Consider the following 26,577-nt stretch of genomic DNA (forward strand, 5'->3'; position numbering starts at 1 on the left):
AGATATTTAAATCAGCTGAACGTAGGCAGGCAGGTGGGCGATGGGTTGCCTGTTTACCACGCTTGCCACACCTGATTAAAATCTATTGACACCAAAACTGGAGCACACGGCAAATTCCAGCTAACAAGGGCTAAAATAAAAACAAAAGGGAAACGGAAACGGCTTCCCTCGGCTCCGCTAATGAAACCCAATTACAGATGAGGCGTTGCTAGCCGCGGCAAACGAAAACAGCTGCTATGAGTCGCTGGCGCAGCTGCCACTACACCTGTTAACGCTATTTGCATTTCGCCCCCTACTCCACCACCTACGCTAACCTGCAGAAGGACTTTATATAGTTTATTATTATTATGTACAAAGAAGGGAGGACGGAAAGACCCCTCTCTCACTTTCTCTCTCACTATCTCTCTCTCTGCCGCCATCCAGCTTGCCTCATCTTTCGTTTTATGTGTGCAAAGACATGCGCAAACAACACCCCCGCCCACCTGCGCCGACACTTGTCCGCCACCATCCAAACAGCCCATCCACTGGAGCAGCCCACTCTCTAGCAGCAGCAGCAGCAGCAGCTGCTTTAGAGTTGTATAAATAAGGCACAGCTAGGAGCAGCCAGCCTCAGTTGCTGGACAGTGTTGCTCGCGTATTCTCCTTGTTGTTGCCCATTTGCACAGCAGCAGCAGATAGGAAATTGTTATCCTGGCCACGTTACACAGCCGCAAACTGTTGCGAAAAGTCAGCAAAGCGGAAAAGTTGCAATTGAATAGCGGAAGTTAATTCGTTCCCATGTGCTTGCCCCATCACCGATCGCTGTAATTGCACAAAGTTTGGAGTATTCCACTTAAGTCGAGACCAGGTGAGAGAACTTATTTCATTTGACACCCACGACATGGGCAATACGAGCTTGAGTTTGTTTGCCCAGCTAGAGTAGGCTTTCAACATAAACAAATGGCCCAGACCTAAATGGGGCTGCTGCATGACTAGCCTGTATCATATTCTAGGCAGCTTTAATTATTGTCTAACAGGTAATTAAAATGTGCAAATTGTAAACAAAAAAAGTTTATTTATATTTATTGTAAGTGGAGTGAAAGAAAAACTCCATTAAATGAATAAATTAATTAATAGAACAGAAGTCGTTAGAGTTTCAAAATTGTTTCATTACTTGAGATACTTATTTAAATTTATGTTCATTTTTAAAAACATCCATTGACTGGATATTTCGTCAATAAATTTTTTTCGCAATTTTTTGGCGCTTTCCCTTTTAAAATTTTTTTATATATCATATAATTAAATAATTTTTTAGGTTTCTACTGTAGTAAAAATATCAGAAGTCAGTCTCCAACGAGTTTTGAGTGTCTGCTCATTGACCATTTATATTGTGTTAGTTATTTTTTTCTTACTTTTTTATAATTTTTTATATATATATATATTTTTTAAATGTAATTAAATATTTAAAAAAAATATAAAAAATATTTACTATAAACTTAAAACTGGCAACTCTTAAGCCTTAAAAAAAAAACAAATAAATAAATATTTACAAGCAGCTTGTAACTTACCATCTGAATAGAGTTGTTGCATGCGGTGTTTCCAGTCCACAGCACCTTTACAACACTGTCTAAGACAAGTGCAACGCGCTCCCCAATTTGAACGCTAACTAGTGTTGCAACTTTGAGCATTGAAACCAGAAAAAAATAATACTAATCAAGAAGAAGAGTAAAATAAATAAATATTGCATGACTTGCCTATCAATTGAGTATCATATGGCCAGTAAATAGTGGTTAAAAGCACAAACGAGCGGCACAGCGGCAGCGGCCGATAAAAAACATAGTATAGAACAAAAAAAAAGCAACAAAGAAAAGCCACCCCTAATTGTCGAAGCAGAGCAGAGTGCAGCTTTTCTAAGGGTTCGGCATTCAGTTGAACAGCAAACTTCGCAGCGGACGGTTCGCAGTTTCGGTTGCGTTTCCCCATTTTCTACAACAATTTTAGCAAACTTCTCTCACACTCACACACACACACACACACAGAGTCGACAGCGAGTGCACACACAGACAGCATATATCTAACAGTAAATGTGTGCGTGTGCGTGTTGAGTGTTGAGTGTGTGCGTGTTTTTCTCGACATTGTCGACGTTCTCCTCAAACCAAACAGTAAAAAGTAAAAATAAGAAGAAGAAGAAGAAGCAAGTGCAAACATGGCCGAAAATTGCCCAAAATGCAAGAAATCAATCAACTCAAAGGATGCAATTATCATCTGCAATTCGGATGACTGTCTGAAGAAGTTCCATCGCACGTGCGTCAATATTGACGATGCGATGTACGATTTGATACAAAAGAACCCGATGATATCGTTCAACTGTGATGAGTGCAAAAATCAATCGTCGAAGGCATTGTCCGCCAAGCTGCACACCATCGAGGAGAAGGTGAACAAGGTGTGCAACGGCGTCAATCAGATCCAGGGACGCATGTACCAGCAGTATTTCCAATTTGGCAATCAGCCCGTGAACAATCTCGATGGCAAAAAGCATCAGCAGCAGAACAATCTAATTGTCGTTGGCAACAATTGCAATTCGGATCGATTGCAGGTCGTCTGCGACTACGGTCGCTGGGTGCAGGTGGGCAAGTTTGCGACAAACACCAGTGAGGATGACATTATCGAGCATTTGGCCGAGGAGCTGAAAATCAATAAGAATCTAGTGAAATGCACCAAGCTGGTGAAGAACGATGCCAATCTGTCGCAATTGTCATATTGCAAATTCAAAATATCCATACCGGACTATCGTTTCAATGAGCTGTTCAACGAGGCTATTTGGCCGAGTGGTGTTATGGTTAGCCCCTTCACGCCACGCTCTCAGCTGAATCAGAATCGCATATAAAACGAGAGGAGAGAGCGGCAACCTGAGCGAGCGAGACAGAGTGAGCGTGAGAGCGCGCCTGCGCATCAATAAACAAGGTGGTGGTGCAATGCACTAAGAGAACGGAACGAGAGCGAGAGCGAGAGCGAGAGAGAGGATGGGGGTTGCTTGCCGGTCGTATAACAACAATAACAACAACAACAGTTTTTTCATTCGAGAATCTTTTTTGCCGGTTTGGCTCACAATTGTATGCAAAAATTTTTGGACAACTCGACTTGGACTTTGTCTAACAACTTTCAAAGCTTACTCATAACTAAAACAAAAAAACAAAAAATACTTAACGAATTAACTTTGAAAATGCATTTTAAAATGTTTTAGCGTTGCGTCAAAAATTATCTAATGTAAACCAAAAAAAATAATATTTTAATGGCAAACAAAAATGAAAGAAGACGAAACACAGCGAGAGTTTAACAATTAAATGTGCAGTCAGAGTCAAATATTAGTCAGCGTAAATATTTCAAAAAAGAAAAGAAAATAAAATAAAATATAAATATAAACATATTTAAGCTACTACAGCAAGGCACCAAAACAAAAACCAAAGTTTTGTTTTTAACAATGAATTTAATACTTTATTTAGTTTTCAAAATTACAATTTTTTTAATGTATTTTCCCGACTTTAACTTTAAATACCAAAGCATTAGCTTTTAAAACCACAAAAACAAAAAAAAACGTAAAAACTTAAAACTATATTCAGCTATAATTGTATTCGTATGCGTAGTTTAAAGCATTTTCAAAGCTTGTTCTCAAAAAATTCTAGAAATTTTGCGAACCTATTTAAAACCAAAATTACACATATATTTTCAACTATATTCCCAACTATATATGAAGTGTGACAAATAGAGAAATCTTTTCAAAAGGGTTCGAGAAAAAACAACGCGCAGCTGGGCAAAATTTGTTGCAATAAAAACTCACGTCAAGAATATAGAGAGAGATGTAATAATATATTATATACACATATATATATATTTCGTAATTGATGTATTTTTTTGTACGCGAAACACAACGTTTCGCCAACACGAACAACAATTGTCAATGAACGCAGCTTCGGATGTTAAAGTTTGAATATGGACAAATGGGGGGGATGGGATGCGTCCGAGGTGTGCTTCATAACATACATAAACATATAAAAAAAGACAGCAAACGTAGATTTCTATTTACGGAAGAGAAATAAAACAAAACAAAACATATATTATATATTTAGTATACAAACAATATGCATGCATGTATTTATGTCAAACTTTTTCAATAAATTCTACAAAAAAAAATAATTTTTAAAGAATTTATTATGGGTGCAAGGGCAATAAGAGAGTAGTTTATAAAATATATTTAAATGCATTTAATTAAAAAAAATATATTTTTTATTTAATTTCCTAAAAATTGTTCAAATATTTATCAAACTACTTTTATGTATGGCAAAAATCAAATTAAGCTTATTGCAAATTATAAGCCAAAATGCACATTTAATTAGTTTATTCCAACAAAAACTTACTCTCTTTGAATACTTTAAAGCTTTGTTTATAGCTCATCTGGCTCTTCCTTTAAGCTGCCTTCTATCCACGCACTATGACTAATTCGAAACGCAAACAGCCTACAAAGCCAAATGCAACAGATGCCAACATCGAAGACCACAAATCCACGGCTGTAGTTGATGAGCCGCCCAAGTCGAGCCCAGAGTTGGCAGCGACGACGTCCACGCCTACTGCTCAGTTTTTCAAGCTTTGCTTTGGACATGAGCTGCACAATTTTGCTAACTTGAAAAGTTTTAGCAGCTGGCTGCAACGACCGGTAGATGGCGCTGCCTTGGGTGTATTCCGGATGCTCTACGGCGCGGCTATGTTGATCGATATTGCAGAGGAGCGAGGTGGCGGACAGCTGGACGTGCGTTTTGGCGAGCCTCATCACTGTCACTTTCCACTGTTCAATGGAATAAACGCTCTGGCTTATCCGCTGATGGGCTGCGTCTATCTGGCGATGTGGCTGGGCGCAATAGGCATTATGCTTGGATATCGCTTTCGCTGCAGCTGCTTGACATTTGTGACGAGCTACTGGTACATCTTCTTGCTGGACAAGCCGGCGTGGAATAATCACAGCTATCTATTTGGCTTGGTGGGCACATTGCTGCTGTTCACGAGTGCGAATAGCTATTGGTGGGTTTTCTTTATATACATAAATCTATATCGCATTCCAAAACCTTATTTGTCATTCTCTGACCTTTCAGCTCGTTGGACAGTTGGCTGCATCCAGAGCTACGCCGAGCGGTGCCCTATTGGAATTACTTTCTCATCAAGTTTCAGTTCTTTGTGCTCTACATGTACGCTGGCTTGAAGAAGTTCTCGTTCGAGTGGCTCTCCGGCTATGCGATGTCGAGTCTTAGTCAGCATTGGGTCTTTGCGCCATTTCGTCAGCTCTTGGATGGGGAGCTCATCGATCTGCTGATTATCCATTGGTTCACGGCCTTCTTTGATCTGTCTATAGCGTTCTTTATGACGTGTGAGAAGACGCGTTTGTTGGTGACTCCATTTATGCTCAGTTTTCATTTGATGAACTCGCGTCTATTTTCCATAGGTGAGTGGTTTGGGCCTAGCTGACTTAATCTCTATTATATGCATATATATTTCTGCTTTGTAGGCATGTTTCCTTGGGTTTGCTTGGCGGAGGTGCCGCTCTTCTTCAGCTTCGACTGGCCCAGACGTGTGCGCTGCCAGGCTAAGCCTGGCTCGCCAGCATTTGAAGAGCAGAGTAAAAGGCCAATTCAATCCTCACCTGGCTTCATGGCTCAGCTGCGCAGTTGCGTAATCCTTTTTTACTGCGCCCTGCAGCTCTTCTTGCCCTACTCACACTTCATTACCAAGGGCTACAACAACTGGACGAATGGTCTATATGGCTACTCGTGGGACATGATGGTGCACTCGTATGATACGGTATTGACATCCATCAAGGTGGTTGACAATAACAATCAGCAGGTGCATCATCTCAATCCCTATGCCTTCACCGAATACGATCGCTGGACCAAATATGCCGACATGGCGGTGCAGTACGCCAAGTGCATCGAGAAGAACATTCACGACGATATGGACAAAAATCCGGAAAACAGTCCGCTGAGCAGTAGAAACATTTCCATATACTTTGATATCTGGTGCGCCATGAATGGACGTTTCCAGCAGCGAACCTTTGATCCACGAGTGGATCTGCTCAAAGCGCCCTGGTCACCCTTTGAACGAACTTCCTGGTCGCTGCCTCTACTCACAGAGCTTAATCATATGCGACCGAAATTGAAGACGATTACCAACGAGGTGCTCGCCTGGAATAACTATTCGGATGTTATATTCGTGGCCGATTTTCCTGGTCTAACACTGAGCAACTTCATCGCACCGGCTCTATTCAACTGCAGCCTCACGATCCTTGAGGGCAATGTACGCTACAAGAGCGCCAAGGATGGCGAGGCGTATTTCCTGACTGCCGGCAAGAGCATCAGCCTGGAGAGCAATGCCACCCACTATGTGACCACCATTGGCCAGAAGCCCGCCTCCTATTTATATACCTACGTAAACAAGACAATGCTCGATCAGGATATTGTAATAGACAACGAGGGTCAAACCAGCGAACGACCTTTGTTGCCGTTGTGGAACGAGTTCAAGCAACGCATCGCCAATTACCAACAGTTCCTTAAACATTTAGCCAATTGTTTACTCTTTTTAATATACGATGTGCCCATACCCATTTCCATACGAGAGAGAGATTAAGAATGAAGCAGTCGAGACTATATATTCCACTTGCTACAACAAAAGTATTTTCTTGCCTGAGTCCCTAAGTGTCACATAATTTGTGCGTGATAAAACTGATAATAAATGTTTAATGTTATACCTCTGACAGCAAGATTTTTAAACTTAATAGGTATTCAAAGAATTTTTGCTAGCTTGAAAAGCAACTTTTCGAAGTGTCGGCTAAAACGTTACACAATTAAAATATAACACAAATTTGCATATTATATATAAATGTATGTATGTATGTATGTATATATATCTTTCTATGTAAAACTGTATTTACAAACGGGACACAATATTTCTTTCAGCCTAAAAATTAACAAAAACTGTCTACTATAAATTTTGTGGCCTTGTCAAGTAACTAAGCTCACTCTTAAAACTAGAACAAATAACGAAGTCGGCCAGCATCTGACTACACAGCAGCCGCTGAGATGCGTTGCCGACGATTGGGATCGAATTGTTGGGTTTGTGTTTCCCACAGGCGCGCATAGAGGCCATTCTGTTTGAGCAACTCCATATGGGTGCCACGCTCGCCGACATGTCCATTCTCCAGCACCAGAATCTCATCAGCATCCTTTATCGTCGACAAGCGATGGGCAATGCAGATGCTGGTGCGGCCGGTGGTAGCGCGTGAAAGCGCCTTCAATATGTTCTGTAACAGCAAAATATAATAATTAAATAGATCATTTAAGCTAAATTTGATAAGGCCACTTACATGCTCCGTAATAGAGTCTAAGCTGCTAGTAGCCTCGTCGAATATTAAAATGGGAGTATTTTTTAGAATTGCTCGCGCAATGGCCACACGTTGCTTTTCGCCTCCCGACAGCTTTAGACCCCGCTCGCCGACTTGTGTTCTGTACTGATTGGGCCAACTCATGATTGATTCATGTAGGTCGGCCATACGTGCAGCATTTTGCACATCCTCATGGGACTTGGTCAGATTGCCATAGTGTATGTTGTGTTCGATGGTGTTGTGGAAGAGAACCGAGTCCTGCGGCACCACAGCAATGCTGCGGCGCAAGCTGTCCAGTTCAACGGCGCTGATATCCTGGCCTCCGATCAAAATGCGACCCGAGTTTGGTTCAAAGAAACGGAAAAGCAATCGCACCATAGATGATTTACCGGAGCCAGAACCACCTACAATTGCAATATTTTTGCCGGCGGGTATGCTAAACGACAAATCCTTAAAAATTGCCTTGCCTGGCTCATACTCGAAGTTCACATTTTGGAACTCAATGGACGCATTGCTGTTGTCAACGTAGAGAGGCTGAGCATTAGGCGCCGTCTGTATGCCGCTGTCCACATTCATCAGCGTAAACATGGCCTGCATGTCGAGCAGCGCCTGCCGCACCTCACGATACACGCTGCCCAGAAAGCCCAATGGTATGGACAGCTGAAAGAGCAGACCATTCACCATGACCAGATCACCGACAGTCATGTTGCCCTGGGCAATCTCTTTGGCTGCCAGCACCATGATCAAACTAAGCGCACTGCTGAAGATCGCGTTCTGACCGAAATTGAGAAGAGCCAAACTTGAGCTGGTTTTCAAGCTGGCCGCCTCGTACTTTTTAAGCACCTCGTTGTAGCAGCCAGCCTCGTACTTTTCGTTGTTGAAATACTTTACAGTTTCGTAGTTGATCAGCGAGTCGACGGCTTTATTGCCAGCCTCGTTCTCGGCCTGATTCATGTAGACACGGAACCGCGTGCGCCACTGCGTTACGCTCAGTGTATACAAAGCATAGATGCCCACGCAGCCCATGCTAACGCTCGCAAAAGCTAAGCCGTACTTAAAGCCCAACAAGCTGGACACCAGTGTCAACTCAAAGATCGTAGGTACTATATTGAAGACCATGGCCGATAGCACAAAGTTAATGCCACGCGAGCCCCGATCAATTGTCTTAGACAACGCGCCCGTCTGCTTATTCAAGTGAAATGCCAAGTCCAGATTGTGCAGATGCAGAAACACATTGGTGGCTATTTTGCGTATGGAATGATGCGCCACCTTGGCAAACACAGCGTTGCGCAGCTCATTGAAGCCCGCAGCGCTGGCTCTGGCAATGCCATCTGTAAAAGGTAAAAGTCTTATAAATCATACGCTATTCAGACTTCGCGTACTTACAGCCCAATAGCATGGCAGTGGCTGTAGACAGCACAACGTCCGGCGCTGTGTCCATGTTCAGCGTTGTCAATGTATCCACAGCGCCCTTAAACAGAAATGGAACACAAACTGTCAGGAGCTTGGAGCCAGCCAGCAGACCCAATGAGATGCCCACGCTATTGTTAAAAACCAAATTAGGTAAGGTATTTAACTATTTATTTAATATATAAATATGTTTCATTTCAGACTTACCGCTTGCGTACGAGTGCATCGTCCTTTGGCCAGATGTAGGCCATCATCGCTCGAAGCATATCCTTGGATGTGACCTCAGGTGCATCCAGTTTACCAAGCGTTGACCCGCCATCGTTGCCGCCGCTGCCTATATGAACGTGACATAGTCTTGATTGTTGTTGTTGTTGTGGCAGTCGTTGTTGTTGTTGTAGCACTGCTGCTGATGCTGCTGCTGCTGCTGTGACTGCAACTGCATCGAATTGACTTTAATGCAGCTAAATCCAAACAGGCGCCAATACAACAAACGAACAGACAAACAAACAAACGAAGTGCATTTTTTTTGTGTTTGTTAACAACTTATTAGCTCAGGTAAAATAAAAATTAGTTAGTCAAAAACATAAATATCGAACAAATAGATAAATAAGCATGTGATTGGCCTAAGTGTAAGACTTTTTAGTTGAGCTACGCTAAAGCTGGGCGGAAATCATCAGCATTTGTCTGTTGAGGGATTGTTAAATACACTTTCTGCGAGGGTAGTAAGAACAATTGTTAATGCTTTTTTATATTTACATTATTCAGACTATCCTCGCATATCAAGTTATGTACAGCATGTTAGACTACACTTCATTCGGGCGGCAGCCAGACCTACCTTTTGTCTTCTTGGCAAAGACGCCCCCAAGCAGCTTGCTGCCTGGCGTGGGCGTAAATGGTGTTACCTTCTTGTTCGATTTGATAAAATTATTGTGTGATTCATCGTTCGATCTAGCGAGCGTGGAATACAGCTGCAATGCAAAGGAAAACTTTAATCCAAGTGACAGAGATTTTAAAAAAATATATGTATATAAAACTGTACTTTATTGTTGAAAAACAGAATTAGAATTAGCCTTAACTATGCGCCTGCTCAAAGTCGCGCAGGTAACGTAGACATTCTATCAGGTAGCCAAGTGCAACAGTTCCGCTCTGCGTGAGCTGTGATAGTCGCCTCAGGGCATCTACAAATCCTTGATACTCCTTCATTTTATAAGTCAGCAAGTAGCTAAGCTCCGGCTGCACATCATTAAATTGTTCAACATCTCCGAAAGCAATTTGATTGAGCACATTGGGAAAATACGCCTGTTGCTTGAAGATCAGGTGGAGCACGACGCGCAAATTGTGCGAGCAGCCATCCTGGATGTGCACAAACATCTGATCCATTAGATTATGCTCCCTGATAAACTTAAAGATATTGCGATGATAGTTCTGCGTTGCCAGCTCTTTGTTATGTACGATTAGCTGCTCAATGTCCTGCAACGAGAATTCGAAGTAGTCGTGCGCATTGCGCTCCAAATAAAAGCCATATTCGGTGATTAGCTTCAAATTGGGCAAGGCTCCGTAGCTGATGTAGAGCTGCTCATATGGCTTAAGTACGGTCTTTGAAGAGGCTTCCAGAGTAAGGACATACTCTTGGCTTTTACTGTAGAGCACCGCTGTGGTCTGCACGCTATCAGAGTGATTGAATAGATCCAGGAATGGCGCCAGAGCTAAGTTTGAGCTGCCATTGATCAACAATTGGAAATGGCTTTTGGTCTGTTTCAGTTGCCTTGCATCAATGTAGACACTGCGTGTGTTGACCGTGAAGTAGGCTCTTTTATATGCCGCCAAAGTCCAAATGTCCTCGCAGTAGCGTTGACCACAGCACTTGCAATGCTGTTCACCCACTAGAGCCTTTAGCAACTGATAATATTCGCGTATCTGACGATTTTGCGCCACTGTGCGTTCAAGCAATGCTTCGGGCAGGCACTGTAGCTCGTTGATAGCACAAAAGTAGGGTGTCGTATAGCTGCTGGGTAGAGTATCCAAGTAGGCGGACCAAGGAGAATCGTTTGTAGACTCATACAGATGACCCTGATACAGTAGATAGCAGGCAACCAGCGCTTGAAAGGATATGCGTGCATCCTTATCAAACAAATCTCTATTGAAGAGTTGCTTAAAGCCTTCATCCGCTTCCAGTGTGGCTATGCTTATTAAGCAGCTGGCAGGCAGACGTATAAGTTCATCACCTGCTTGGAAACTTTTACTCTTGGAGCACAAGCCACGTCCTGTTTGTGCGAAATTCAAAGCTGAGAGACGAGTTTCATTTCGCCAGCCCAGTGCATGAAGTTGGCCATAGAGCACGTGCAGGGCATTATCAGGTGGTGTAGTTGTTGTTGTTTGAGAGTTGCGACGTTGTCTTTGCCGCTGTGTGCGTCCCATTCTATGTGTGTGTGCTGTTTTGGCGCCCGTTTATTTGTTTTTTTTTTTTTAATGTAGTATTTTGGTTTTGTTTTAGGCTTGCTGCAACGAAAGAAGCAAGTGCGTACGTTCGTAAAAGCATTAAAATAAAAGTTCAACTAATTTTTCTAAAAGGGGCCAAAACAACACACACGCTTACTGTTGCCTGACCTCTTTGCTTTTTCTTGTATAATTTTAGCCAATAATTTGCACATCATGCCTGCTAATCTTTATCACTAAGTAAGCTTATGAAATCGTAACCTAGCCGCAAATGGCCTTGAATTTGTGCTTGGTATTATTTGTACTCACCACATGCGTTGGATATCTGGTTTTGATTTGTTTGTGGCATGTAACGTGGAAGGTGTAGGTCAGTGTTTTCTTATTACTACACAATTTACTAAAGTATAGTAGTCCGGCCATTACTTCTATACGCAAAAACAAACACTAAATTCTGATACTGCGAAGCACAACTAAAAGTATCGATATATTACATGTTGCGATATTGCTAAGTGTGACCGGCTCGTCCAAAATAAGTGAGTAAAAATACTAAGAGTTAGTGTTAACGTAGACCGGCGAATGCCAAGAGGTTTTATTTATTCTAGAAAAGACTAAGAACCGGGCAATAATGTTTGGTTTAATTATTTCAGGTAGACTGGTGAGTAAATTTTAAATACTAATGAAAATAACTAAAACTCGAAATCCCCTATAGCCCCAAACAGATTTTGTAGCGGTTGATGAGAACAAGCTGCTGATAAACGTGCCCGACATCGATGCCGTCAATTATGTTGTTATTTTCTTAACTGGCATCTCACCCCTGCCGCTGGGCACCGCAGCGGCAATCTATTTTAGTTGGCCAGATGCAAATGCAGCGCCCACCTGGCAATATCTGGGGCACATCAATAACAACAAACCATCCGCGATCTTTAAAATAGCGCAACTAAAGAAAGGCCACGAGCTGGAGACACATTCAAATGGCATGGTTTTTGGTGCCCAGGAAATCTCGCACATAGCACAAATTGGCATTTCAATAGAGCCCGAATTGACGGTGACTCAACAAACGCCAGCAGTTGTAAGTACATATGGATTAGTTAGCTGGAAGTTCGTGCACTGCATTTTCCCGTTGTATACCTTAAATGCGGTGGCTAAAAGTAAAGCTTGGTTTGTTTATATGTGAGGAATTACATAGAAATTCACGTAAAACGCGCTAATACTTTTCTAGACAGCAATTTCATAAAAATCGCATGTGAAAAAGTGCAGAGAGTAGAGGTATAGAACGGACAAGTGTGGCACGAATTTCTAGTTTAAGTATGCACATCAATATTTACACACATTTTTCTTTTACAGTCCAGCGCCAATGATAATAAACAGTTTGGACAGCGCATGTTAGAGAACTTTTTCAATTATGCGTCCAGTTTTTGTGTGGGCGTACCTGAGATTCCACCTGCCACAAGTGAAACCTTCGTGCCTTTCTCCGTTGTACAGAATTGGTATACTAACTTTCAACGGCGCATGGAACAAAATCCGAATTATTGGAAACAATGTTAAACAAAAAGGATTAATTGTCGCAAAGTTGAAAATATATATATATATACGAACGTTGCACTGATTCAAAATTATTTTAGGTTAAGTAATAAATAAGTAAAGATATTTTTGTTCGTAAGAGTTCCAAGCTACCAATAATCTTCTGATGAAGATTCATCTGTGCTTCTTTTCGATGGTTTTGCCTGCTTCTTGTCACTTTTCGCTCGCATGGGATCTTTGGCAGACTTACTATGCTTTTGCTTACGCGTCTGTGACCGCTTCCCATCGGGCATTATTTCTTTCTGTGCTAACTTTTCGTTTTGACTTGAAGCATTTGGCTTTTTAGCTTTTAACTGAGGTTGTCCTGCTGGTTCACTTGGAGTAGATTTACGTTGTGGCATTGCCGATGATTCTGGCTTTTTTGAGGCTGCTGGCTTTGTTGAGGCTGCTGGCGGTGTTGGGGCTGCTGGCGGTGTTGATGGCGATGGATCCTTTTCTGGAGATGGAGCTTCTTTTGAAGATGTCTTATCTGAGTTATTTTGCGGCTTAGGCTTAGCCGGTGTGTCTGAATTCGATCCCTTAGGATCACTGTCCTCCTTGTTAGTTTTTGACTTAGCCGGTGTGTCTGAATTGTCTCCCTTAGGATCATTATCATTCTTTTTTGTTTTTAGCAGCTTTGCTTTGGACAAGCTATCTTCAGCTTCTTTTAGTGACTTCGCTTTCGCCGATTTCATCTTCTCCTCCATACGGCATTTGTTCGCTTCAGTTAGGTTGCCAAAGATACTTGTAATAAGATCATTATATTCGGCTTTATGATGCGCTTTGATACCCGTGGCCGAAGCCGAATTTGGTGGGCGTCCACGATAAAGGAAGCAGCGTCTGCGAATTAATTAAATGATTTTCAATTATGTTAAAGGGATCAGAAAGAAATTAAAGCAATTTTGTAGTCTTAGCTATTTATGTTTCGCCTGCTGGCAATTTTGGCAAGCGTTTGTGACATATGTGTGCATACATATGTATATGCACATAAATATATAAATATATATATTTGAACAATGGGCTTGTGGCGCTATTTGGCACGAGTGGTTTTTTAATTTCTACTCTTTACCTATCTTTCTTTTTTGTGGCCTGCTAAAATCAATTTGGCAAGGCGACACATTTATATAGTCTATATAATTGAACGTGTATACTACATATATACCATACACATACATATGTGTACGTATAAATTACAGTTGCAGACACAATGAATTTTTGCAATTCTAAACCTTTTAGATAGGGCCTTACAGGTGTATACTTGATTGTTAATTTAAATATGTTGACAATTTTTTTTGTAAACATATATTCAAATGGATATTACTATAATTACTATAAGACTTAACTGCTACAATATAAAACTTCTTGCAGTGTATTCGAAATTCGATTTTGTTTACACATTTTACACAACTTATTGGCAATTATATGTGTGTAGAGAGCGCAGCATTGATTTAGCATTTGCAACAATAAAAGCATTTGTCTTGCCATTTGCGTGTTGCTAAAAGATGCCCCATTTTGTTAGTTCGGCTTGCAACCTAGTGTTGAAAGCAGCAACAATTTGCAGCGCGTGTTTGATGAAATAAAAAAAATTTGTGAATTAAAATTAAAATTAAAACGCCTCTAAAATAGGTCAGCAACAGAGCAATCAGGTTAAAAACGCGCGGGCGTTGTCAATCGACAAATCAGAGCAAGGGGAGCCACAGCCACTGGCGCCGACAACGGCTAATTATAAACATAATTCGCAAATATTGTCAAAGCATAGGGCTGAGTCAGCCATGTTGTCAACAACAAATGTGAATGGTTTCAGACTGCCGGAAGTGCCAATTGATGAGCAACGATTTCCGCTGCAGAGGGCGCTGCAGTGCAGCGCTTCAAGTCTTCAGCCGCAACATGGCCAACAACAATGGCGACCTCAAGCAAAAATCAAAATGGCTGCGCCTGGAAAGTTTCCGCTGTTGCATGCAGAGCCAAGTGTGCCGCGAGCAACAGCCACTTTTCCAGTACAGCAGCAACATGTAGCAAATGACTACACCAGCAATATTCCAATCACAGCAAGAACATTAAAGTTTCCCGAGCAAATGATTCACTTGGCTTTGCCACAAAGATTTCCGCTGCTTTGCCAATTACCCAAGAGGAATTTCAACTATTCAACTCAATCAATAAGCATGTGGGGGAGCAGACCCACCGTGGCGACAACAAAATATGCGCTAAACGTATTTCCCACAATTAAAAAACAATTTATCAGCTTTCCCGATAATCAGCAGAAATGTAAGAAACATCGAAATGCCAATGCCAGTGCTGTGCATGGAAATGGTCATAGCAACGAGGCAACGCCAACAACAACGACGGATGTGGTGCCCACACCAACAACAACGACAACAGTGACGCAGACGAGCTACAATATGAGCACCAAAATAGACATGGACTCGCAGCGGACAGTTGATGCTGACAATGACAATGATGATGATGATGATCTTAATGATCATCGTAATGATGATAATGTTGATGATGTACATAAGGCGGCATTTGATAATGAACTTAACGCTCACGAGCAAACATTAAACTTGAACGTCGATGCTGAAGGCGTTGGCGAGCGAAAGGAAATCGAGCATCAACAGGCGGAAAATTTTAATGACGCCTTTGGGTGGCGACACGACAACAACAACAATAACAACAACAATAAGAACAGCAACAACGAACGCAACGTCGACGACGACGCCATGAATGCTGGTAATGCCAAAAATAAACGCGAAATATGCGAGCAAAGCAAATTAGAGACGGCAGCAGCTCATAATGAGCTAAATATGACTAAAGAGCGGCAGTCAATATGCTTGGCCAGCAGAGCAGAGCAGAGTCAAACAATAGCTGAGGAGCTAACACTCGCAGCCACAGCTGTAGCCGCAGCCGCAGCCGCCGCCTCCACTCAACAACAGCAGCGCCATTCAGACGCGCGCGAATCGTCGTCAGAGCAAGTGGATGGTCAGCAACGGCAACAATCAGACGTAATCGAAGCCACACCAATCGGGGCTGCCAGTTTAGAATTGTTAAAGAGTACGGTGCGCGCGTTGCTAGACGAGAGCGTCAGCGCTATCCCAGTGCCGGAGTGGGATCTCGATTTGATAGATCTATTGTTGGAGCTGGTGCAGCTGATTGCCACGGGTAACCTTTGGAGCGAGCCGGTGGTTGAGCAGGTGGCGGTCGTTGAATGTGCGGACATGACTGTGACGAAAGTGGGTGACGATAGTGAAGCAACAGCCGTCGTTGTTGATATTTATAGCGACCCAATTGAGCAGCCAGTGGAGCTGGATGATAACAACAATAACAACAGCAGCAGCAGCAGCAACGATAACAGCGGCAACCAAAGCAGCGACATGAAGTATGAACTACTCAAGAGCAGCACTCGCTTGCCAGAAGCTGCAACGAGTCGTGTATCCAGCATACCAACAATAGCAGCAGCAACATCCCTACCAACTGTTGCTGCCGTCACAAGTCACATACGTGATGCGCCTCTTCCAATAGCCTCTACATCGCGCCCGCTGCTGGGCGAGCTAAAACGCAGTTCCTCGAGTCGAGATGATGTATCGATTGATGTGGAATCCCTACTGCCGGAACGAACACGTCTGCGACGTCAGCGACGCATGCGATCGCAGGAATCGGTTGAGGAGAAGCCGGAAGATGTCATTGAGCGGCTGAACAAACTTAAGGCGCGCATTACGGGTGCGCTAAGCGAAGTGAAGGGTGTGCTGAAGCAGTACAGTACAGAGAGTGAGGCCGAAGCAGCAGGCGTTCAGTGGACCGGACCACCAACCGCTGCGGCGACCGTGCCGGCGACTGAGATGGAAGCAGTGCAGCCTGTGCAATTTCGTTTTGTAAAGAAAGTGAGAAGGCGCAGCTACTTTGATGAAGCTGACGAGGATAAGGACAAGAATGAGGAGAAGCAGCAGGTGCAGGAACAGAAGCCTAACGAGGATGGGACAAGTCATAGAGCTACTAACAAAGTTGATGAACTGCGTTCGCATGCTGAAGATGAAGCTGCTTTAATAAAAGTCCGGGAAATCAAAGAAAATGATGAGCCGAAGCAATCAACACAAATCTCCGAAAACAAAGCCAAGAAGCAGGCAGCAGAATTCAATCAGGAGATAAAAGCTACTGCGGACATAAACCAAAATAAGTTTGAGCAAGAGAAACCAACTGAAGTTTCTCAAGTCAAGGTCAATGAGGAACATCACAATAAAACAAACCAATCCAAGGAGGAACAAACTAAGCCAAAAGAATCAACTGAAGATAGTAAAGCTAATGAGAAGCAGCAACAAGTAGCTAGCCAATCCAAAGAGGATAAGGAAAAGTCAGCTGAAAGAGCTAAAGCACAAGCAAAACTTGAATTTCTGGCAAAGGTGCAAAGCGAACTTAAGTCGAAGCCAAAGCCAAAAGAGACAACAGTCATCAAAGAGGCAAGCAACTCAGCTGGAGCAGGCAAGGCACACTTGAAAGATGAGCCCAATACAATTACGGAAGCAACTTCTGTCAAAGAGCAACCCACAGCAGTCAAAGAGACGCTTAAGAAGACAGACACAACAGCAGCAGCAGTCGAAGTCGAAGCAGCCAAGGACAATTGCAAAGTAGCAAACACAGCAGCAACATTAACTGCAAAGGAGCAGCAGCAGCCCGTGGAGGGTGTGGAGGCCACATCACAGACAGCAGCCGCGCTGCCAGATGAGTCAGCCACGCAGCCAGCAACCGGGGGCGATGCAATGCCCAAGAAGGCGGTAAGCAAAAAGAAAACTCTTGTCAAGGTGCGAAATCCACGACGCGCATCCATTGCTGCCGTGGAGCCATCCAAGATTAAGGCTGAGTCTGTGCAGAGCGATGCGCTGATACAAAGGCGACCCTCCGACTCGGAAGCGATTGTCAAGCGCAAGAAGAAACAGAAATTAACGCTAAACGCTTCCGGCAGCGATGAGAGGGCGGCGGCATCACTGCCACAGGCGACAACAATAAATGAACACGTTGTAACCGCAAAGGTCAACAGCAATGCAGACACTGCCAAAAGCGTAACAAAAGCAACTGCCAAAAGCGCCGATACGAAACCAGAGGCGGCGGCTACAGCGGCAACATCAGCCGCAAACGCAGCGACAACATCAACTGCAACAGCAGCAGCAGCAACGTCGCAGACGGCGCCAAAACAATTGCCGATCGATGGTTTGGCCAATCAAGCAGCAGCCAGCGAGCAGAGCAGACGCGCCAGCCTGAAACTAGCCGATTTGGTGGGTGAAACGGTGCTGGTACTACCAGCAGCAACAACAGCAGCAGCAACAACAACAGCAGCAACTGCAACAGCCTTAACGCCTGTGTCCAGTGCAGTCAGCGGCTCATTAGGCCAGTTTAAAGAACCCATTAATCAGACATTAATTAGCCCGGCAAGTGCAGTAGCAACGCCTCAACAGGTGGTCGACGCCGTTGACATTGAAGTCGCCCCCGTTGATGCCGCGACGCCACAAATAGCAGCGACATTGAGCGAAGTGTCGCACGAAGAGTCATCGCCACAGCAACAACAACAACAACAACAACAACAGCAGCAGCAAGAGCAATCAGAACAACAACAGGCAACCGTTGCTGCTACAAAAGACAACGCACAGGCGCAATTGAACAACAGTCTAGAGACCATGCCGGAGCTGAAAGTACTTGCCGGACCCGTGCAGCCCGTTAAGATCGAAACGGTTGAACAGCCGCACGATGAGTCCGATTTGGTTGTATCGGCCAAGAAGAAGACAACGCATCTGAAGAAACTGGTGCGAAAAAGCTCCATAGACAAGGGCAAAGAGAAGGTGAACGAGTCGTCCGCCAAGCTCAACAACATATTGAAGGATAAGAATAAGATCGGCGATCTAGCGGATCGCATCAATAAGCAAACGCCGCCCAAGAAGTCGACAAAGGCAGCCAAGGAGCCGGAAACCAAGACACAGCAGCAGCAGCAGGAGCATGTTAAGGAAATAGAAACAACAATTGCAGCCGCAGCGGAAACGGAAACGGATTTGGTAGAGGAGTTGCAAGTCGAAGTGGAGCCAGCGCCTGTAGCCAAAAAGCCGCGACAGATCAAGAAAAAGGTGATCATAAAGCGACAGAAGCGACGCCTCTCCATTGGCGACACCTTCTTCATACAGCAGGAGCCGGAGGAGCCGAAGGTGCCTGAAATTGAGACAATCGAGAAGGCGATTGCCTATGTGACAGACGATGAAGCAGACGCCGAACCGGAACCAGAGCCAGAGCCAGCGAAACTCAAATCCTGCCTGCATGTGCGTGAATATAAGATTGGGGATCTGGTGCTCTACGCGGAGCGATACCGCAAGACCCAAGTGCGCTGGAAACGCGGACGAGTCCTAGAGCGCATCACCAGCATTTCGTATAAGCTCGAGATCGAGGGCAAGGAAGTGCCAGCACACATCAGCTATATCAAGAAGTACACAGGACGCAAGGTGAAATTTGTGGGCAAGGAGTATCTGGAGATCGACTACGAGCAGGTGGTCGAGGAGGAGCGACGCGCGCGCAGCTACAGCATATGGAATATGGTCTAAAACGTATCGAAGTGCAACAAGCAACTATGTAAGTGTTACCCAAATGTGATCGTCGCCCTTGGCAGCAGCTTCCTTCCATTAAGAAATTCGCGTGAATTTTTTAAAGGATCTCAAGTACGACATTCAGTTATGTTATAGTCTTTCGTCACTCTCTCTCTAGTTTAAATCTATGTATATATGATGATATGATGTACGATGTACGATGTGTAGTAGCTTAGCTATCCTAGTGTTAGTTCTAACTATTTTTCTATGTATACGTAAATTATTCCAAGATAACGAATTTGTTATAAAATTTCACGTTGCCTTTTCGTTTTACAAGTTTAGTTTACATTTTAAGCAAAACACCAAAAAATTGTATGTTTAATAAAGAGAAACAAATATTTGAACTATGCGCATTTCGGATTCTTTACATCATCAACAACAACAACGACGACAACTACGAGAGCAGCAAAAATGTTTTGCTCAATTAGTCATAAAAATTTTTATGAATCTGTTTATTTCAAAGTTTTTTTATTTGCCTTATATAACCTATTTATAGATTTGTTTTGTATATAGAGGGATATATATATATATCAATCATATATGAATGAATATTATCAAAATAAATAAACACAGTCAAGAGAGCTACCAAATGGCCAAGTTGTGACCTGTGCGAAGAGGCACTTGCTCGCCATACCTGTTTATAAATAGGCCTAGGCTATATAGCTATACAGCTATACACACTCCAAGATCGGGCATTAAAACATTCGCCCACTCCATCAACGTTGGCATTCGCATCCCTGAGATGTGCCAGAAAAATGCGTGTCATTAATAAAACTTTGGCGTAGTGCACGCAACAACAAACACGTCGAGACATCAAGAAAAACAAGAGCTAAACATTTTTGCCTTGGGGTTGGCATGGGTCGGCGGGCGGCTGACTCTGTAGGGAGGGGACTGTTAGGGGTAGCATTTCTCATAATTGATTGCCAAGGCGTTTGGTAGAGAAATCCCTCAAAATTATTGCTTTGCCTTTTGAGCAAGAGCACAAACGCGACAACAACAAAGAAATATACAAGCATGAAAAGATTTAGTATAGTATATGCATATATATACATATATATATATCTGTATATATATAGGCGATATATATGATGTAGTCTAGCAAATATGCTACATTCCTGGGATTTAGCAGAGCGCCTTTGTGTGCGACGCTTTTCATTCAATTTTTGTGGCTGGCAACACGACTCAATGTGATTAAGAATATAAGCGAGGGTGGCATGAGCAGTTTAACAGCTTCATTTAGATGGAAAAAGGAATGCAAAAATTAAAAAAAATATAATAAAAATATTTTCAATTTACATAAATAAATATAAACATATAGACATTGAACTTGTCAATTCTTCAAGCTACCCTCGTATATACAGTTTGCTATATACACACGTCTGCTGCATAAATTAATTACTAAAAGAGACATGCACAATTTCATGCTCATTGAAAAGCATATCTAGATCAAAATGTAGACAAACTTACGAATTTGCCCAATCCATAAATATTTTATAGATATAAAGATAAACAAAATAGAAATTTATAGGAATTTCAATATATTCTCAATTGAGCAAGAATTTCAATTGTTTAAGAAAACATAAAACAAATGAGAATGACAGAGGAAGGGGGAGGGAGAGAGAGATGTGGCAACTGCTGCTAGGAATTCGCTAATCCTAAATTTACGAATTGGAAAATTTCTGGCAGCGAACGAAGTCGCTCCCTTTGCATCTGTCTCTATAAAAGAAAAAATCAAAATTTATATAAATTCTAAATTTCACTTAAAAGAAAAACAACTTTAGCTAGAACATTTCTTTTTGTTTAGGGAAACAAGCTTTGCAGACCACAAAATATTTCCATAAATCAGCGCACAAATTTAGCGAACCACTTGGCTCTGCTATTAGCAGGAGCAGCGCATAGATAGCCACACAAACACACATGCAAATATATATGTATATAGATGTATCTACATGTCGCTACATTAAATTTTATGTAGATTTCGAGCAAAGCAAATGCTTAAATTCAATAGAAAACAGGGCGAGGGAGCGGCTGCAGGCGGCTGCTGTTTAGTATCGAACGCCGACTAAAAACTGTGCCAAGTTCCTTGCGCTAGTTTCTCATGCGACAGCGACATGGACATCGACATCGACAGCCACAGCCACAGCTACAGCCACAATCAGAGCATTGCACACAGCCACAGCGCGAGCTGGCTGTCCCGCAATTTGTTCAAAGTGCATAGAAAAAGAGCCGAGGCCGGTGCCGGGGACTGTGCGCCAGGCTAATTACTAACAACGCAAAAAGCCAAATACAAAATTGAAAATAATTATTGGAGCCTTCAAAAAGCGAGCGGCCTGCAATTTATTGCAATCCAACAGAAGACACAAAACAACATTTTTCTAGAGCTTACTCAGCCTAAGCAAACAACACGTGCTGTCAACATCTTGAACTTTCAGAAGGTCACACGAAATATATAAATATAAATTTATATATATATATATATATATATATATATATATGTCTATCAAGAGCTCATTTGGATACATAAAGGCCAAACATAAATTTGACATGAAATATATTGAAATGTTTACAAAATGCGCGCATTCCCTATGAATCTAATAACAGCGAGTTGAGTGAGCTCAACCTTCAAAGGCAATTTTTTAAATGTATACCCTGTAAAAATGTTGTAGTATATGAAAAAGGCGTATATAGAAGTTATGAGACAATAAATTATGAATGAATATAGACTGCACAATGGACTGAATAGTTATGATAGCAGAAACTTTTTAAAAGGATTTGTTAAGCCTAAGTTTTTGTTGTTGGTATATTTTTGTATACCCTCTAAATACTTGAAGCGTAAGTAAAGTATTTAAGGCTTTAAGTGTCTATAACACAGAAATATATATTGCTAAACACAACTAATATAAATTCTAGCCTCAGTGAATACATCCTGCTGTCGAGCATGAGCTAGAGGACGATGATTTATATAATTAATAAACTATATTAATAATAACTCAGAGGCTAGCATGTTAAACCTGTCAATGAAGCTATATTTCATAGCTAAAAAAACTGCATGTACTCAACTAAACTTCCTCAACTTACACCCAATTTACAGGGTATACGCCACGTCTAGCTACATACACTGCAGTCGCTTCCTTTTGTTTTTTTGGGGGCGACGGACGTTGCTTGGCACACGTTTAGCTTTAGCGTTTGTTTGTGCTCGAAAATCGATTAATGCGAAAGAAATCAGCCACTAGCTGATTTTAATGTCAACCAAGACGAAGACGTTTCTCGATACCATGGCGTCATGTCGCCCGACGCCATTTTGAATCATGGCTAGCGTCACCGAGAGAGCAGCGACGAGCAGCGGCCGATGATCGGCGAGCGACGAGCGACGAGCAAACGATAATCAATTGACATTTTGAAGGCGCGTCGCACCTGAATCATTAGCCAGTAGACCAAGGCCTTTGGCATTGCGCCTTGGCATTTAGCGCAAAGAAATATGCACAGCTCAGGCAATTGCCAACTGCCAGTTGGCAGTTGTTAGATAAGTGAAATAGGAGCTGCAAAAATCACTTACTCATTGGCTTGCAACTCTATGAGTACGGTGTCTAGGCGCGGCTGGACGTAGGACCAGGCGCCCTGATTCTTGTGTTCCTCCTGCACCCAATAGAGATTGGCATTCGGATACAACTCAATTTGCTTGTAGATCAAATCGAATGGAAAGGGGCAGAGCTTAGGGCATGGAAGAATGAAATCAGTATATATATATATATGAAAGAGATTGATCTATCGACTCACCTGCTCTACACGGACTAAAGCAGTGGTTGCCTCCTGGTCGTGATCCTCACGCTCCTTGAACAAATCATAATATACCTTGCCGGAGCACAAGATCAGCTGTTCAACAGATTCGGGATTGTAAGACGCTTTGCCCTTATCGGGTATGATGCGCTGGAAGGAGCTGCACTCGTTGAAGTCGCGAAACGGACTGCGTGCTGCCGGATGACGCAGCAGCGATTTGGGCGAGAAATTGATCATTGGCTTACGAAAGGACAGGGCCACCTGTCGGCGCAAAGCATGAAAGAGATTTGCCGGCGTCGACAAATTGGTAACGATCCAATTGCATTTCAGCAACTGACGCACCTCATAGTCGGCATCGCACATAATCGGAAACGTATCTGGATCATCGTTGCTCAACTGCAGGAAACGTTCAATGCGACCAGACGAATGCTCTGGACCCATGCCCTCCATGCTGTGCGGCAAGAATAAAACTAAGCCAGATTGTCGTACCCATTTCGTCTCACCGCTGGCTAGAAATTGGTCGATGATCGCCTGGGCTGTGTTGGCAAAATCGCCAAATTGTGCCTCCCAGATGACCAGCATGCTGGGGTGGGCCATCGAATAGCCGAGATCAAAGCCCATGACGGCGCATTCCGACAACGAGCTGTTACACACATCATATGGCGCCTGATCTGGATAGAGATGCTGAAGAATATTGAATTTCGACTTATCCTTAGTCTGATCGTGCAGCACGTGATGTCGATGCCCGAACGTGCCGCGTTCCACATCCTGTCCAGATAAGCGCACATGTATGCCATCCTTTACGAGGGAGCCAATGGCAAAGGCCTCGCCCAACGCCCAATCCGCTACTTTGTCCTGTACCAGTTTCTTACGTATGCTCAGAATACGCATAATGCCTCTGTCAAGAGAATTTATGTAGATATATGATATATATTATATATATATATATGATATATGTAAGAATCTCGACTTACTTGTGCACTGTGAAACTTATCTCTGGGGGCGGCGGTGAGGAAAACCATTTGCCAATATACATCAAAACCTTGATATTAACGCCGGTTGGACACATCTTGAAACGATCGCGGCCTTGGAAGTAACCAGGCCAGGGCGAATCGAGCCAGAGTGAATTCTGTCAATATATATTATGTGGAATAGAGGTCAAAGAGCTTGATTATCGCTATATTACGAACCTTGAATGTCTTAATTTTCTTAGACTCTTCGAAGGCATCGTTGCATATCTTCTCGTACTTGGCGTTCATTGCGTCATATTCCTCCATTTTGATGACTCCGTCGTTGACCAGCTTCTCGGCATACTTGAGTGTGCAGGGCTTTAGTTTACGTATGCGTTGATACATTAAAGGCTGCGTGTAGGCGGGCTCGTCCGCTTCATTGTGCCCGTTGCGACGATAGCCAACGATATCGATGACAACATCCTTGTGGAACTTGGCACGCCACTTGGCTGCAACGCGAGCGCAGTACACACACGCCTCTGGGTCATCGGCATTCACGTGGAAGATGGGTGCATTCACAACTCGCGCCACGTCCGTGCAGTAGCGAGAGGAGCGCGAATAGCGCGGATCAGTGGTGAAGCCTACCTGATTGTTGATGACCACATGAATTGTTCCATGTGTGGTATACTCGGGCAGATCTGACAAGTGTATGGACTCGAAGACAATGCCTTGGCCACAGAACGAGGCATCTCCATGTATCAACACGGGTAGCACTTTATTGCCCTGATAATCGCCGCGCCTATACATCTCGGCACGGGTCTTACCGAGCACAACAGGATTGACAAACTCCAGATGCGAGGGATTGGCCACAACTGTTATGCGCACAGGCCTCTTCGTTTGTCGGTTGTAACGCTTTGTGAACGTACCCAAATGATATTTGACGTCACCGGAGCCCCAATCGCTGGCCGAAATGACATTGAATTGCGATAAGAGCTCGCTCAACGGTTTGCGACAAACATTTGACAGGACATTTAGACGCCCGCGATGTGCCATGCCAATGTGCACCGACTTCACGCCCAATCTGCTCGACTGATCGATAATCTCCTTCATAATGGGTATCATGGAGTCACAGCCCTCGAGTCCAAAACGTTTCTCCGATGAGAACTTCTTAGCCAAAAAATTCTCAAAGCCCGTCGAGCGTGTCAGACGCTCAAGTATGAGTTTCTTCTCTTCAGCAGTGAAACTGACAATTCCAGGCACCTCAAAGTGCTTGCGTATCCATTCGCTTTTCACGACCGATGTTATCATCATATACTCTACGCCTATATGACTACAATATGCACGCTCTAAGCGATCTAAAATCTCTCTGTAAAAGAAAGGACAGATGAGTTCTTTAAGTGACCAATAAAATGGCCTCCACTTACGTAAGCGGCAGGAACTTTTCGTCACCACCAATTGACGTGGTCTTCGGCAGCTTGAAGAGAGCGTTCAAGTCGTCTGTTAATGAATGATTCAATTGGATTATCAACTGGCTGAGCCATTGGTCATATAAAGCTAAACTCACTAAAAGCATAGGAGTAATGCTGGCGCAGCACCGCCTTGGTTGCCTGGCGCTTCTTATCATCGGAAGAGAGCGAATGACCTGTGGGTCCGACAATGCCCAATGGATCGAGATCGGCAGCTAGATGACCACGTGTTTGATATGCACGGATAATGGACTGCACCGCCAAATGATCATCAATGTATTTCCAGTCAGCTTTCGGAGCAGCCTTTGTAGACGCACCGCTCTGTCCAGCTGCTGTGGGCTCCCATTTCCGTCTCCTCGTCTGTTGATCCTGTTTAATAGTGTGGCGCTTGCCTGCAAAATAATTGTGCCACGTCTACGTCGTATGTGGAACGAGCTCAGAAGATTGCACAAAGAAAAACGAAGTAAAAAAAAGTTTCACCTCATCCACTGAATTTGGATCCTTGACCCATTTGCGATACAGCCTATCAATGTAGGTGGCATTGCTGCCATTGGCAAAGCTATCCGATGCAGCCTTGTCAGATTTATCCTCTCCTTTGAGAGCTCTGCCCACTTGCAGCGATCGTCGGCAAACCTTAACTTTAGTAAACCTGTTCATTACTAATGCAGGGGCCATGCGACCACGCTTCAGACACATCGCAATATCTGCCATAAATGAATTTCTTAACTTGTTTCGAATTTTGATTCAAACATAAATTTTGAAAACAACTAGTTCTGTGTTACCTAATATATATATTTATAATCCTATATGCTCATACTTTCAGCTTTTTCTGTTTTACAGTCTGTACATTATAATTTTTCCATATTTGTCAAGCCTTCTTGTCAACTACATTTTTTATATGTATATACACATACGTATTTTCGTTATGTACATATGTATGTATATATATATAAAAAAAATATATA

General features: G+C 43.1%; 7 protein-coding genes across 8 annotated transcripts; 4 read left to right on the forward strand and 3 right to left on the reverse strand.

The window, feature by feature from the left end:
* Nucleotides 1-314: 314 nt before the first annotated feature.
* Nucleotides 315-6,815, forward strand: LOC111602887 (vitamin K-dependent gamma-carboxylase). Its single transcript, XM_030225280.1, has 4 exons — nt 315-847; nt 4,415-5,052; nt 5,124-5,470; nt 5,534-6,815. Exons 2-4 carry the CDS (start codon nt 4,469-4,471, stop codon nt 6,646-6,648), a joined length of 2,046 nt encoding a protein of 681 aa, XP_030081140.1. The 5' UTR covers nt 315-847; nt 4,415-4,468; the 3' UTR covers nt 6,649-6,815.
* On the forward strand, nt 2,042-3,208 carry LOC111602889. The gene has a single exon (XM_023320224.2). The coding sequence runs from the start codon at nt 2,186-2,188 to the stop codon at nt 2,864-2,866; it is 681 nt and encodes a 226-aa protein (XP_023175992.1). The 5' UTR covers nt 2,042-2,185; the 3' UTR covers nt 2,867-3,208.
* An 86-nt stretch (nt 6,816-6,901) lies between the features above and the next one.
* On the reverse strand, nt 6,902-11,748 carry LOC111602886 (ATP-binding cassette sub-family B member 7, mitochondrial). Of its 2 annotated transcripts, none has more exons than XM_023320218.2 (6): nt 11,558-11,748; nt 9,648-9,780; nt 9,020-9,248; nt 8,789-8,943; nt 7,385-8,733; nt 6,902-7,321 (listed from the first exon to the last, which is right to left on the reverse strand). In XM_023320218.2, the coding sequence occupies exons 1-6, from the start codon at nt 11,666-11,668 to the stop codon at nt 7,082-7,084; spliced, it is 2,217 nt and encodes a 738-aa protein (XP_023175986.2). In that variant the 5' UTR covers nt 11,669-11,748; the 3' UTR covers nt 6,902-7,081. The 2 variants fall into 2 exon arrangements, with proteins under 2 accessions (XP_023175986.2, XP_023175988.2); XM_023320220.2 differs by having other exon boundaries at nt 9,020-9,146; nt 11,558-11,746.
* Nucleotides 9,698-11,638, reverse strand: LOC111602888 (SET domain-containing protein 4). The gene is made up of 3 exons (XM_023320223.2): nt 11,558-11,638; nt 9,852-11,311; nt 9,698-9,780 (listed from the first exon to the last, which is right to left on the reverse strand). The coding sequence occupies exon 2, from the start codon at nt 11,228-11,230 to the stop codon at nt 9,884-9,886; it is 1,347 nt and encodes a 448-aa protein (XP_023175991.2). The 5' UTR covers nt 11,231-11,311; nt 11,558-11,638; the 3' UTR covers nt 9,698-9,780; nt 9,852-9,883.
* Nucleotides 11,749-11,810: 62 nt separating the features above from the next.
* On the forward strand, nt 11,811-12,848 carry LOC111602890 (protein OPI10 homolog). The gene is made up of 3 exons (XM_023320225.2): nt 11,811-11,903; nt 11,958-12,317; nt 12,593-12,848. The coding sequence occupies exons 1-3, from the start codon at nt 11,874-11,876 to the stop codon at nt 12,791-12,793; spliced, it is 591 nt and encodes a 196-aa protein (XP_023175993.1). The 5' UTR covers nt 11,811-11,873; the 3' UTR covers nt 12,794-12,848.
* LOC111602885 (2-oxoglutarate dehydrogenase, mitochondrial) lies at nt 12,847-26,499 on the reverse strand. The gene is made up of 8 exons (XM_023320217.2): nt 26,093-26,499; nt 25,711-26,026; nt 25,571-25,643; nt 24,387-25,512; nt 24,171-24,325; nt 23,197-24,094; nt 22,976-23,130; nt 12,847-13,648 (listed from the first exon to the last, which is right to left on the reverse strand). Exons 1-8 carry the CDS (start codon nt 26,321-26,323, stop codon nt 12,919-12,921), a joined length of 3,684 nt encoding a protein of 1,227 aa, XP_023175985.2. The 5' UTR covers nt 26,324-26,499; the 3' UTR covers nt 12,847-12,918.
* On the forward strand, nt 14,486-19,754 carry LOC111602884 (protein MLP1 homolog). The gene has a single exon (XM_023320216.2). The coding sequence runs from the start codon at nt 14,581-14,583 to the stop codon at nt 19,375-19,377; it is 4,797 nt and encodes a 1,598-aa protein (XP_023175984.2). The 5' UTR covers nt 14,486-14,580; the 3' UTR covers nt 19,378-19,754.
* Nucleotides 26,500-26,577: the final 78 nt, after the last annotated feature.

Source organism: Drosophila hydei, unplaced genomic scaffold (genome assembly GCF_003285905.1).
Source record: "Drosophila hydei strain 15085-1641.00,03,60 unplaced genomic scaffold, DhydRS2 tig00008128-arrow-arrow-pilon, whole genome shotgun sequence".
Lineage (NCBI taxonomy): Eukaryota > Metazoa > Arthropoda > Insecta > Diptera > Drosophilidae > Drosophila > Drosophila hydei.